The 14,618-nt window shown below is 43.6% G+C and overlaps 1 protein-coding gene across 1 annotated transcript; it reads left to right on the top strand.

Moving 5' to 3' along the window:
- The first annotated feature begins 3,026 nt into the window (after positions 1 to 3,026).
- On the top strand, positions 3,027 to 13,700 carry lactbl1a (lactamase, beta-like 1a). Its single transcript, XM_068752141.1, has 6 exons — positions 3,027 to 3,132; positions 3,441 to 3,544; positions 3,617 to 3,774; positions 4,101 to 4,318; positions 12,494 to 12,599; positions 12,722 to 13,700. The coding sequence occupies exons 1-6, from the start codon at positions 3,027 to 3,029 to the stop codon at positions 13,698 to 13,700; spliced, it is 1,671 nt and encodes a 556-aa protein (XP_068608242.1).
- Positions 13,701 to 14,618: the final 918 nt, after the last annotated feature.

Here is a 14,618-nt window from a genome sequence, read left to right as displayed (position 1 = left end):
TAGGGGTAAAATATGAACACTACATACTGCTACACATTTCTGATCAGTGAAATTAGTAGTCATATTAGCATCAAACAGGTATCATGAACATTCTTAGTTGCGTAAGTGAGCTTGTGCCATTGGAGCCGACCGCTTATTAGTCCACGCAGACTGAATATACAAGATGTTAGTAGCCAGAAGGTGGCGCTGGAGTTAATACTACTTTCACCCAACAATTTAGCAATTGGTCATTCACTTGAACATGTCAGTGTGAAGATGGCAACCTGCTTTTAACCTTTTCAGCTCAATATCTCATTTTCTTTCATTTCACCTTAATTTTAGCGTGAAACCTTTGACAGGAGATTTGAATTCTCAAATTGGAAAGAACAGAAAAAACCATCATAGCAAGGCCACAAACGTCTTCATAATACACTCAAACGTTTAAACGTTTTTAGTTTGAAATGCTTTACTTTCAGATTTATTCATACGTCACAGGAAAATGCAGTGTCTAAATCCAGGTCACACGGAAAACGCGTATTTGGTGCCCTAGCTTCGCTGCTGCTCCCTTCACAGAAATCTGCAAGCTATCTGTTTGTGTTATTTCATAACGCAAGTGTGGCGTTGGAGAGAGAGAGGGAGAGAGAGAGAGAGAGCGAGCCTGACCCCAGGTGACTGAGGGCTAGAGACGATGAAGAGGACTTGTTCCCATGGAAACATTTGACAAGAGAGACGGCAATAAAAATGCAGCAAATTGTAGGTTAGCTGTGCCATCAGCGATCCAATCCCGTGTGAGCTGTTTGACTTGAGGGTCATAGATTGAGCAGTAAATCTTGCGTCTTTGTGTGACTACTCTCACTGTCGAGGTTCCAGACCCACAGTGCAGCAGGGCCTCATCTCTGTAATCACTAGTGGGCCACACAATGGGCCCACTAGTGATTACAGACAGACTAATATATTATAAACACGAGACAAGATTTCTCAAGAACGGAAGGTCGTACAGAGGCGGGGGTTGCACCGGCGTGTTCAGCGTGGCCGAATTATGTAGGGTAGACCAACTTCTCAAGTCTCTACAACGTACGGTTCACGCGATATTTCGATTTCAAATGTTTGGAACATTTCTGGTGTTATTCCAGAAACGGCCACAGGAGGGCGAACGCGGCCGTTTTAGTGAGCGTCTGAAGTTGATAAAAAGCATAAATATGCACACAAACAAATGTCTTAACAACTTGTAACTTGGCACACTTATAGATGACATATGTGGCCGGAACTGACGTCACGGAAAAGAGGGTGTGACTTACGGTGACGACGTTATGGACGTGTAAAAGTTTAATTTTATCATATCCATACCTGTCAACCTCCAAGGCTCCATGGCCTTACAAACCGTTGGACTTTTCCTTACAAAATACAAAATAATCTTACACCATATATTTTTTTTCAAATGCGTTTATTTATGTACATAGTTGGACATTATTAATTATGATACAGTTTAACATTTGATATTTTAACTAAACTAAAATAACCATTAATAATGCTCGTAATTTAAATTTTTAAATAAGAACAGATATTTCGAAAAGTCCTCGGTTCAGTAACGTCAAGTAATATTTTTGTCTCCTGCGTACTACAAGACACCTTCTGGACTCTTTTTCCCATCATGCCATTCGTGTCCCTCCATCTTAAAGTGACACTCCCATGTTACAGCACAGGCACAATTCCAGATGTAAAAATAATTCTGGATCCAGATCCGGATCAACGCCATTCTCGGGGAGGACCGAGCCACGGACGGAACCTTGCTTGTGTAAAAATTTCAAGTCGATTGGGTTACTAGCTTTTGAGTTATGCGCTCGGACAGACAGACAGACAGACAAACAGACAAACAAACGGACAAACAGACAAACAAACAAACAAACAGACAAACAGACAAACAGACAGACAGACAGACAGACAAACAGACAAACAAACGGACAAACAGACAAACAAACAAACAAACGGACAAACAGACAAACAAACAAACAGACAAACAGACAGACAAACAGACAGACAGACAACAGACAAACACACGGACCCAATTGCAATACCCTCGCCTCCCCTTCGGCGAGGGTAACAAACTAACTAAAAAGAAAGAAAGAAAATAAATACTGCAGCACCCTCTATTGGATGGAAATGTAACTGCAGTAATTTGAAGAAACCAAAGTCAGGGCGCGTGGAGTGACGTCATCACTGTTAAAATAAATTAAGAAAAGATGCCATGTGTGTAGACAGGCAGGCAGACATACATTTAGAGAGACACACAGTTAGAAAGCATGAATGACATACAGGCAGACAGACAGGCAGACAGACAGACAGACAGACAGACAGACACAGACAGACAGACAGACAGACAGACAGACAGACAGGCAGACAGACAGACAGACAGACAGACAGGCAGACATACATTTAGAGAGACACACAGTTAGAAAGCATGAATGACATACAGGCAGACAGGCAGACAGACAGACAGACAGACAGACAGACAGACAGACAGACAGACAGGCAGGCAGACAGACAGACACAGACAGACAGACAGGCAGACAGGCAGACAGACAGACAGGCAGGCAGACAGACAGACAGGCAGGCAGACAGACAGACAGATGGATAGAAGTGCTTAGCATGTTTCCGTTCCGCAGCTCTCCTTACATTTGGCTCTGCGGCTGAAACTCAGCAGATTATGATGTCACAGTGGAGTGGGACGAGAAGCAGCCCTCGGTTGGGATTAAGAGTGTCGACGTCGGGAGCAGCTCATGCAGCCCTGCTGCTTCTGACCCTGTGGAACTCTGAAGAGACGGTGGAGGTTTGCCGAGGAAGAATGAGAAAATGAGTGACGTCTAAAGAACCGTGGACCTCTTGCGGTAAGAAAAAATCATTTGTGCTGCTTGTCAAGGACTTTTTCAGGCAAATCAAAGTGTTTCTGCTTAGACAGAAAAAGAAGCGAGTCATTCAAAGGCATACTTGCACTGTTGTATCAAACACTGGAGCATCTTCTCTCTCAAATGTTGCTTCCAGTGGGCAAGATGAAGGTGAAATGGAGCATTCTGGGAATGGTTGCCTTCTTTCTGCTGTCTGTGGTCATGACTGGCTGCTTCATCTGGCAGCACAGGATGCCCAAGCTGACGGCAGGTGAGGTTTCCCCTCAGACCCCCCCCCCCCCCCCCCCCACACATAGACCTGAAGCAACTTCAGGAGCAGGACTTTCTTAGCCTCTCTGGTGCAGCGAGATTACACAACGCTGAAAGAGCAGTGGCCGGATTACCAGCCCCGTTAAATCAGACTCATATAGATCAACGTTACAGGAAGCTGCATGCTGATGCACCGGTCGAGCAAAAAGGAGCTCCTGGGTTCAGATCCCAGTGGAGCTGGAGGGTCAGCCACATGGCGGCCCGTCCCTCCACCATCTCTCTCCATACATCTTTCCCCTTCCTCCACAGAAGCGAATGCGAAGGAAGCAAGACGACAGGAAATGTGTCCTCAGTTCCCTGAGCCCGTTCCCCTCCAACATCCCATAATGTCGCTGAAAGCAGCCTTGGAAAAGGTGACTCTCGTCAACCAGTTCGTGTTAAAGTGCACCTACGGTCTGCGGTCTCACTGAAGGCATTCTCAACAGATCGATGTGCTTCTGCGGTCGAGCGTTCACGCCGCCAGGCTGCCAGCCATATCAGCCATCGTGGTTTTAAATGACTCTGTGCTGTGGAATGGAAACTTTGGCAAGAAGAACATAAGTGACCCCTCCTCCTCTGCACCCAACGAGTACACAGGGTACCGGTGGGTAGAGCACTAGAAAGGACCGATACGACACACGGGAAGTCGTGATTTTGCTTCAAGCCATATCCAAACACACTTTTGCACCCAGTCCAGTCTTGCAGATTTAACGCTTCCTGTAGCGTAAATCATCTTCAGTGGGATGAATGCGATCTGACTGCGAGGGAGGGGCGAGGATTAGACCTTCATTGCATTAGTGAAGCCACATACATGCAAATACAAGATCAACGAGAACCACTCACCAAATTAGGAGATTAATTCTGATCAGATAAGCATTCATTTAATCGAATGAACTAAGAATGTTTTCCCTTTAATCGCTTGGATTGCAGAATTGCCAGCCTCTCCAAAATCTTCCCTACTATCATGCTGTACAAGCTTTGGGAAGAGGGCTTGGTGGATTCCCTGGATGACCCTTTGGAGAAATACGCTGATAACTTCACTATCAAGAACCCGCTGGGAAAAGGCAGTGGGCCCGCAACCTGGCCAGGCAGGACCCGGGGGCGCCTTTCTGCCCTCACGCTACGCAGGATGGCTAGCCAGCTTTCCGGTAATCCCAAAACACTGCTTTCATTCCATGCCAATTGTCGGGGTAATTCCCTGACACACTGTAAGAAATAATTTAAACGCGCACAAAATGAATCAGGCAGACAAACGTTGATACTTTACCGGTAAGGGGGACCTTGCTCGCCCAGCAGCTGCGATCAAGAGACCTCCTTCCGGGCCCTCAGAGACCTTTTATTCACACAGTAAAAGTAGGTGGTTCCCAAGTATTTAAATAGATCCCTACCCCCTAAGGACAAAGGGAATGTTTCCTATGGGAAAACCTCGTGGCCTCCGCCATCTTAACAAGTTTACAATGAAAATAAAACAATAACTCTAACATTTCCCTCCTGGAATTTTCATTTCACATGGCCTAATATTTATACTGTAACATCCTTATCTCTATGGTTACTACAAAACATTCGGTGTTAACTAAACATGCTTCAAACACTATACTAGAACTAAACTATCAGAAAACAATGATAAAAAAGAATCAGTACAATCAAAAACAATACCTGAGTTATTACATTCATAACCGGAGTTCTTACAATCATACCTGAATCAGGGCGGAAAGCGAAAAACCCGTATTTGCAGATTTCTTTCAAACGGGAAAATTCTTTCCGAACCCAGCTGCATCTGCGATTATCTTTAAAGACACCTAATACAGGATATGAAACACTCTCATGGTTATATCTTGATACACATTTCAAACATCATATTCATCCTCATCTTCGACTTCTCTTGTAGCTAACAATACAGCATACTCCTCTCGCATTGCTACGTTAAGAGCTTCACACTTCTCAGTCATCATTACATTTGTCACAGCATTTACCATCCTCGTTACCATTGCTCTCAAACAGGGAAGAATACAAACGGAAAAAACAAAGAATAAAATCAATACAAAAATGAATGGCATCAAAATTTTTAACAGAACACTTTTCCATGATCCGAGTGTTAGCCATTCGAATGGGTCGAATCCTTTATTTACAAAGTCCTGACTCTGAGCATTACGGATGTTCTTCATGGTCTGGATAGCTTCAGCAATTACCTGTCCGTCACCAGCATTATCAGGAATGTAAGTGCAGCACGAGTCGTTTAACAAAGCACAAACTCCTCCTTGTGCTGCGGTCATTAAGTCGAGAACCATCCTGTTTTGCAAAACCATCAGACGCACGCTGTTCATCTCCTCATCATTAGCTTCCCAAGCTTTAATGCTGGCATTTATAAATAGTCCAATTCTGTAATCCATTGTTTCTACTCTTAACATTATCTTTCCTACCCCTAAATTTGGAAAAAGTGAAAGGATTAGTTTGTTGCTGGTGCTCCACAGTTTAAACTCGTCTGGAACATTTGAACCCCAAATTGAATCGTGCGATGTCACAGCTGGTACAGAGAATGCTCTTCTCTTCCGACTTTTAGAATTAAAAGCTGAGATTACATAAGTGTGATCATATACACTTACAGGTGCACAAACACCTCCCCAGTCTGCTGGGAGCTGTAGGTACAACTTATGTCCACAAAGCCAATAATATCCATCTATAGCATAGGTGTTTCTATTGTACGGGTGGGCGTTACTAAAACTATCTGAACAATTTTTTACTGTTTTATTCCATGGACATGAGCTTAGATCAAACTCTGAACCACAACTTTTAACTGTGACATTGCGACCTCTACTCAACTTAAATGTATTAACAACGTTACAACCCACAGGAATGTACACTTTGTTACATTGCTGTGGGTTCAACATCCCCATTTTACCAGTACCATTGCTAGCATAACATTCTGGAAATGTCATGTCTTTAGGAACTTCAGCATAGAGTGCGATGGTTTTGGTACAGTTTAGTCTGTTGAATTTATAAAAGCTTCCACAAGCTGGTCTTACTTCTACAGGATTACCGTCAGCGTCGTTGTCGTACAATCCTGTAAAATACATTCGTCCACTAATAGTGAATTCAACTACACATTCTGAAGTACGGTGATCAAGGGACTTCACTTCCAATCTCTGATGACTAGAAGAGGCAGGCATTTTTGTGCAGACATAGCAGTTTGTTCTGTTATTGGCAGTTGCGATCAGTGTGGCATAACGGTACCAAGTATTGGTCAAATACACATTCGAAATTTCCCAATCCCCATGTATTACCTCACGATGTTTTTCTGATACAAATCTCTTTACCATCGGTCTGATGACAGCTCCATCCGATGCTTTCTCCCACCAAAAGAATGGAAGACCAATCATACACATTACACTGAGGAATATGCATGCTGTTCTTAACGTGAGACCATTCTGGTTCCACATGGTCTTTGGTGGTTGTTCTTGTTTGTTGTCCATTGACAATGTCATATTTCCGTCCTTTGGAGAGTCTTCACCTAAAAGTGTCACCAAACAATGTACCTGTCCTTTGCTTGCACTGTGTGTGCCGATAGCAACGGTCCCACCCCTTTGTCAGTCAGACTTCTCCTCTGCGTCTCTGGATAAGTCTGGTAAGGGTCGTTGCTTTTTACAGTGCGAAAGATGGATCCAGGAGGAACGTTCCTGGACCTTCACAGCGGTTGGTGTCGTCAGCAAGACTTGGTATGGTCCTTCCCACCTCGGGCTGGACCACGCTTTCCTTTTGATGACCTTCAGGAAGACCCAGTCGCCGACACGAACTTTGGCCTGGCCCTCCTGTTGAGACAAAGTAGAATCCGGCAGCTCATTTGCTCTCTGGACATCTTTCTGCATGAGCATCCGCCTCATGTAACCAGCCAGTGTTGTTTCCTCATCGCATGGTTGTAACAACTCAAAATGTGGCATTTTGAATGATCTCCCATGGATGATTTCAAATGGTGTCAAACCTGTTTCTGCATTTGGCATAATTCTCATATACAGTTTGACCAAATCAATGCATTGTGTCCATGGCCTTTTTGTTTCTTCCATGCATTTTCTCAACCTTGTCTTAACCGTGCCATTTGTTCTTTCCACCAGTCCTGCACTCTGTGGGTGATACGCGCAATGATTTTTCAATCTGATTTGCAGGTGTTGTGCCATCTTTGTTATTACCTGGTTCACAAAATGGCTACCGTTATCACTATAAATGACCTGTGGAATGCCATGTGTTGGAATAATGTCCTTACAAATTGCTTTAGCTACTGTGATAGCATCTGGTGATTTAGCTGGATAAATCTCCACCCATTTGGAAAATGCATCAATAATCACCAAAGCATATTTGCAACCCTCACTCTTAGTCAGTTCTATGAAATCCATGTGGATTGTTTGGAAAGGATATTCTGGTGTAGGGAATTTCCCCCTTCTGGGTCGAAAATTCCCTTGAGGATTGTGCCGTGCACATATTTCACATGCTAAGCAAAAGTTTTTTGAGTAATTATTGAAACCGTATGTGGTGAAATATTGGTTCACCAAGTTTACCATCCCTCCTTTTGAGACATGTGTAACACCATGACTCAATATTGCTGCCCATCTGTAAAGTGATTTCGGAAGAATAGGTTTATTTTCAGGTGACATAAATACTTCTTCAATAATTTTTGCCCCTTTATTTTCCCACAATTTTTGTTCAGTCTTTGGCGCTGTGGATTGCATATCAACAAGAATGATTTTATCAATTACCTCATCATCCAAAAGACACTGATCCTCAGGAAACATTTTTAATGCTGCTTGTTTAGCCGCTTTGTCAGCTAACCTGTTTCCTGCAGACACGGGATCCGTTCCTGTGGTGTGGGCTGCACATTTACATACAGCCACTGCTTTTGGTAACTGAATTACTTTTAACAGCTGATTTAAAAGATCAGAATGTGTCACCGGTTTACCCATTGCAGTTTTCATGCCTCTATTCTGCCAATGCTGCGCAAACACATGTAAAGAAGCAAATGCATATTGTGAGTCCGTGTAAATTGTCACCCTTTTATTTTTGAACATTTTGCATGCTTCAATCAACGCCGTCAATTCTGCTGCTTGAGCAGAATAATGTTTAGGTAATGGTTCAGCTTTCAATACCTTGGTTTGTGAAACAATAGCATAGCCAGTTGCATTCGTCCCATCTGGGTTTTTCTTCGATGAACCATCTACATAGACTATTTCTGAGTCTGATATGGGTACATTTTTCAAATCCGACCTTGGCAAGACTGTGTGCTGAGTTTCCTCAACACAGTCATGTTTTTCTCCATCCTCCTCAGTCGGCATCAATGTTGCTGGATTTAACACTGTACAACGCTTTACTTCCAAATTGGGTTGTGAAAGTAACACATTTAAACACATCAGATGTCTTGCTGGAGACAGAAATGACATTTTTGTTTGTAAAAGCAAGATTGAAACCGAGTGAGGAACAAGGAGTGTCAGATCATGAAACAACACCACCTCAGCAGATGATTGTACTGCCATTGCAGCCGCTATTACTGCACGAACACAAACGGGTGTAGCTGCTGCTACCGCGTCGAGTTTTGTGGAATAAAAAGCAACTGGTCTCAACTTATCCCCATGTTTTTGCAAAAGCACTGATGCCATGTACCTGTCTTTACAATCTACAGTTTGTACAAAAGGTTTGTCATAGTCTGGAAGAGCCAGCACTGACGTTCCCACTAAACACTGTTTCAAATTGCAAAATTCGTCCTCAGCGTCTTTTGTCCACTTTATTTTGTCAGTCATCGTCATCGGTGTACCATAAATCAATTCATGCAGCAAAGCTGATCTTTCTGCATAGTTTGGAACCCAGGCTCTGCAATAATTACAAAGACCTAAAAAAGACATCATCTGTTTTTTTGTCAAAGGTTTTGGCGCTGACAAAATGGCTGCTTTCCTGTCGCTATTTATGTGTCTTCCTTGTGCGGATAAAATGTGACCTAAATAGGACACTTGTTCTGCACAGATCTGTAGTTTTTTAGGATTTACCTTGTTACCTGTTTCGGCCAAATATTGCAATAATGCAATGGTGTCAATTCTACACTGCTCTTCTGTCTCCGACGCTAAAAGAATGTCATCTACATAGACGAGAATTTGTGAACCTTTAGGTGGAACAAAAGATGCAAGGCAGTTTCTTATAGCTTGTGAAAAAATTGTTGGACTTTCACAATAACCCTGAGGTAAACGTGTGTAGGTGTACCTCTTTCCTTCAAAAGTGAATGCAAACCAAAATTGACTGTCTTTATGAATTGGAATTGAAAAGAATGCATTACTCAAATCCACTACAGTGAAAACCTTCGCTTTTGGGTTTAAATCATTCAGCAATGTGTGTGGATCTGGAACTACTGGTGCTCTTTGAATCACTACTGCATTTACTGCTTGCAAATCTTGTACCATCCGCCAGCCGGTGGATGGTGGTGCCTTTCTCACTGGAAAAATAGGTGTGTTACATGGTGAATCAGGACACTCAACTAACACCCCAGACTGAAGTAATTCTTTAATTACTGGTCTAATTCCTTCAATCGCATCTGGTTTAAGAGGATATTGCTTTCTACATGGCCTGTATTCTGTTTTTGGTCTAATAACAACAGGTTGGCTATTTTTTAAAAGTCCTACATCTGTTGGACTCTTTGTCCACAAAGTGGATGGCAATGTTTTTAGCAACGCTTCACTTTCCTCTGATAACAGCGCTAGTCATTCAGATTCTTGTTCCATGAGATGGACAGTAGGGGTCGCCCTTGCTATCCATCCCAGGTTGAATTTCCACCATTTTGTGGAAGGACTGAAAAGAGATCCATCACCTTGTTTTTTCCAATCTCTAACGCTTGCTGCTCTGGTTGCCAGATTACCCAAATCATTCCATTCTATCATGGTTGTTTTTGCTAATGATATGTGTGGAACTTGCCACTGTGTCATCAAATTGTTTGCTTCTGAACCTAAAGTAACCAAGGCAAAAGCAGTGGATCTCTTGTCAGTGACCAATTCAGAAAGAATCATCGTCTGCGGACCAAGTTTATTGAACACTTCATCATATTTTGGATCTGTGCCTGGAGTGTCTTTATTTCTTAATGTCACATGTAAATCCTCTGTGGTCATTACATGTTGTTCATCAGATAAGAAAGTCGTAGCTTTTTGTAGCAAAGCATCTGTTGTTTTAGCCGGTGAATTTGAATTCAAATCTAGAGTCCAGTGATAATGTGGAATATACGGCGAACACTGTACAAACAGGTCACTGGGATCCTCCAAACGCAACACTTTCATCATCCCATTACAACCCGGTGCCACAGCTAGCCGCATAGACCACATTTCCTCTCTGCCTAACAGATTAAAAGGACAGTTAGATGCTAAAACTACAGCGGTTGTTGTTTTGATTCCTGTCTCAGGATCCTGTAGTAACAATGGTTGTGACATAAATTGTTTTTCAATTTGCCCGTTTGCTGATCTGACCTGAATCACGTCGCGTGATGTTTTAACTCCAGGAACTGATTGTTTTAGAACTGTCTTGCAGGCACCTGTATCACACAGAAACACGACGGGTTTTCCCTTTACAAAGAGAGTCACTACTGGTTTATCTTGAGTCTCAGAAATCATGAGATGTTCCAAATTAAGAATTAATTCACCGTCTGTTTCATCCGTTGTTTCATGTGTGAGTGCAGCTGGCTGCGAGACCTCCTGCTTTTCTTTTGGGCTGGCTAGTCATGCTGAAAAGTTCCTTCTATCCTTTCTTCTTCCATTACATTCCTTTGCAATGTGTCCTCTTCGGTTGCAGTTCCAGCACTTGCTGTCTTCTGGATTTCTTTCTCTCCAACTTGCTTCTCGTCCATCTTGTCTCCGACCTCTTCCACGACTGCGCCCTCGTCCTCGGTCTCGTCTGTCGTGTCCTCCAAAATAATACACTTCCTCTGCATCCTCTTCAACTTCTTGCCAGAACACGTCATTCTTCACTCTTGGCTTCTTCTTGTTGGCAGTCACTTTTTCAGCATGAATAGCCCAAGTCATGAACTGACTTATAGTTTGAGTCGCCATCCCTACATTATTTTTTGTTAACCAGTGTCCGATTTCTACTTTGCAATTCTGGAGAATAGCATTTTTTAGCTGCTGTTGAAACGGTCCCTGCTCATTATTATCATTGTTAAGGCCACTATTCTGAGCAAAAACCTTTTCCATTCTGTAACGGAAATCTTCCACAGATTCATCATCTTTTTGTTTAGTTTGACTTATCACGCTGTAATCTGCTCTCTTTCTGAACTGCTCTCTTATTTGATTTTCTAGAATCCGAATTCGCTGTTGTAGCTCATGGCTTCTAGCTGGTAATGGCTGTCCATCATCAGTGGGATCCCAATTTCCTCTAACCTTGTGCCAATCTTTTCCCAGGGCTGCCATGAAAGATTGTTGCACCTCAATGCCATTAAGCCAATACGACTCTTCGATTTGACGCATTCCCTCCAAGAATCCTTCAGCGTCTTCTTTCGGAGAGGGGATGCCTTCTACAGCTTTTTTTACATCTGTTGCGGTCCATGTCCTATAGACTCTCATTATTCTATCACCAGGATTATGTCCATCCCATGCTGGATTGGGCACTTCTATAAGTGGGTGCAAATCAAATGTTGCCTTTATTCTATCTCCCTCATCTTCCTCATCTTCTCCGGCTCGAAGGACCAATTTATGTCGGGGTAATTCCCTGACACACTGTAAGAAATAATTTAAACGCGCACAAAATGAATCAGGCAGACAAACGTTGATACTTTACCGGTAAGGGGGACCTTGCTCGCCCAGCAGCTGCGATCAAGAGACCTCCTTCCGGGCCCTCAGAGACCTTTTATTCACACAGTAAAAGTAGGTGGTTCCCAAGTATTTAAATAGATCCCTACCCCCTAAGGACAAAGGGAATGTTTCCTATGGGAAAACCTCGTGGCCTCCGCCATCTTAACAAGTTTACAATGAAAATAAAACAATAACTCTAACACCAATCATCTTTGAGGCTGGACATGGCCTCCACTTTTCAATCTGAGAAGTTCATGAAAGCAGAAATGCCACTAGTCAGATTGTATACTTGACACATCTTTAAAGCCGGTAACAGAGCCTTAGCTAACCTGCACTTGCATGAACACAGACGAGCTATAATTAAGATAAGCTGTGTCCACAGATGGAGCTAATCAGCTCTGTGCACTCAAAATAAAAGAAAGAAGGGATTAAGAGAGGGGAAGCCCTTCTGAAAGAGTCATCAAAGGGTAACATTATTCTGTGGGAAATACTCATGAAGTGTTTCTGCTATTTTTCTACTCTTAGGGTTGCCCAGAAGATTAAGGTCAACCAATCTCCTGTGGAGTGGAGACACAGAGGCGGCCCTGAGTTTGTTGCAGGACGATGTCCTCGTGTCGGACCCAGGCACGAGGTAAGATTGTGATTCCTCTGTTCAGTTTTTACTGTTATCTTAAATCCTTTATTCCTCTCTGTGGGGTTGAGGAAAGCAAAGGAAAGGTGGTAGAACTTTAGCTGTCCTTCTCCCCCATTCAGATGCCACTACAGCAATGTTGCCTTTTCGTTATTGGCACATGTCTTGGCCAGGAAGGTAACAGGCTCAGACTTTGAGCGATGGGTTTCTGATAACATTCTGGAGCGGCTCAGCATGGAAGACACTGGATTCAGCTTGACTCCAACCATTCAGGGACGGATGGCTGTCGGCGTGTACAGCAACGGCCAGCCGGCTCCCCTTTACAACCTTGGCTGGTACCGGCCTGCTGGCCAGATGTTTTCCACGGCTGCTGACATGGCTAGACTCATGATGGTTCTTCTGGGCAGCCATGGTGGGACTCTGCTCCGGCAGGACACTCTAAACACGATGCTGACCCCACTCTTCCGATGCCACAGGAGCTACTTTGCCAATTTGACCGGCACCCCGTGGGAGATCAACGAGCATTTTGGGTACGATGTGGTGAGGAAAGATGGCGATCTGGACGGTTACGCCGCCACCCTCTCCCTGGTGCCAAGGCTCAAGCTCGGGATCGTGATCCTGATGGCCGGGGTTCGACCAGCGGACAAAGACGTTGTGAGCCAGGCCTACAACTATCTCATCCCAGCAGTGGAGGGCGCTTTTAGGGATGCTCGTCGGATCGCGCGCCCACCACCCAATCCGGCGCCATACCTGGGCTTTTTCACATACAGGAATATGACTTTCTATGAGATCAAGTCGGACTCAGACGGAGTGCTAGTCATGCAGCAATTTGGACCGCAGGTGGACACAGCAGTGCCATCCAAGTACAAGACTATCCGACTGGACTATCTGCAGGACAGGGTGTTCCGGGTGATTTTCGAGAGCCCTTACCCTTGCAAATTGAAGCTCCACAGTGCCTCAGTCTCCCTGGAGACGCAAGACAAACAGCTTTTCAACTTTTATCCATTCAACAGGAAAGGTCTGTCACCAGGGTTCGATTCCCCGGGACTCAACACCTACAAGGTGGCGAGGATAGCTGGGAAGCCCTACTTTAATTCATGAATGGAACGAGACAGGAATGCAGTGTTGGATGTTCTTTGCTATTGGATCAGTGGGTGATTTAAGTTAAAGTTCAGTTGAACGCAATCAATCTGAGCTTCCATTTTAATGCTCTGTATTATTTTACACCCATTTAGTCATTTAGAACAAATCTAGACCTGCTAAATGACAAGCACAAGTTCAACAGATTCACATGGCGCTAGCTTCATGATGCCTTCAAGTGCCTAAAGTGCGGCTGTGAAAGAGGAAACCGACTCAGTTCATAAATATGTTTGGAGATAATAAATAGAAAGTTGGCATGATCTACATAATTGTTTGAGTAGTTTTAAGTTTTTAATCGCTCTTTTCAGGTGTTGGCATACATTCAGAGAAACGTCTGTTAGACCATTCAGCAATGCATAAGGAGAAGTATTCCAGTACAGTCCACCTCCCCTGTGATAAAGGCACGAAGACTGAAAATGTATTGAAATAAGTTAAAAACATTTAAAATGAAGGGCATAAATGAAGGCTAATGTAAGAAAGCACACGGACACTGGCCTGATTTTAGAACAGAGGAGACCGGAAGTCTCACCTCCCTTCTCTTCAGTGGAAACTCTGACCGGTGTTTAACGTGGGATCGCATCTTCCTCTTTCCGTTTAGCTTCGTTCTCCTTTTGAGAACTTGTCCAGGTTTCATGATATTAAATGTTTATTTTCTTTGAAAGCACCAATGACCAGAACTCCCTGGACACGGAGATCATGCAGCTCTGCGGAGCCTTTCTGGCGGATAGCGGAGAAATGAACAGCGGGTTCCATTAGAACCAGACAGAACTCTTAAGGCCAGGAGCAGAAGCTGTAGGGAATCCACCCTGGCCGTTCCTCCACCGAATGCGTTTTATGGATGAATTGGACCAAATAATTAGGTTTTCAATCAATACATTT

Source organism: Brachionichthys hirsutus, chromosome 2 (assembly GCF_040956055.1).
Source record: "Brachionichthys hirsutus isolate HB-005 chromosome 2, CSIRO-AGI_Bhir_v1, whole genome shotgun sequence".
In the NCBI taxonomy this organism is placed as follows: domain Eukaryota; kingdom Metazoa; phylum Chordata; class Actinopteri; order Lophiiformes; family Brachionichthyidae; genus Brachionichthys; species Brachionichthys hirsutus.
This window is presented reverse-complemented; position numbering and strand designations above follow the sequence as displayed.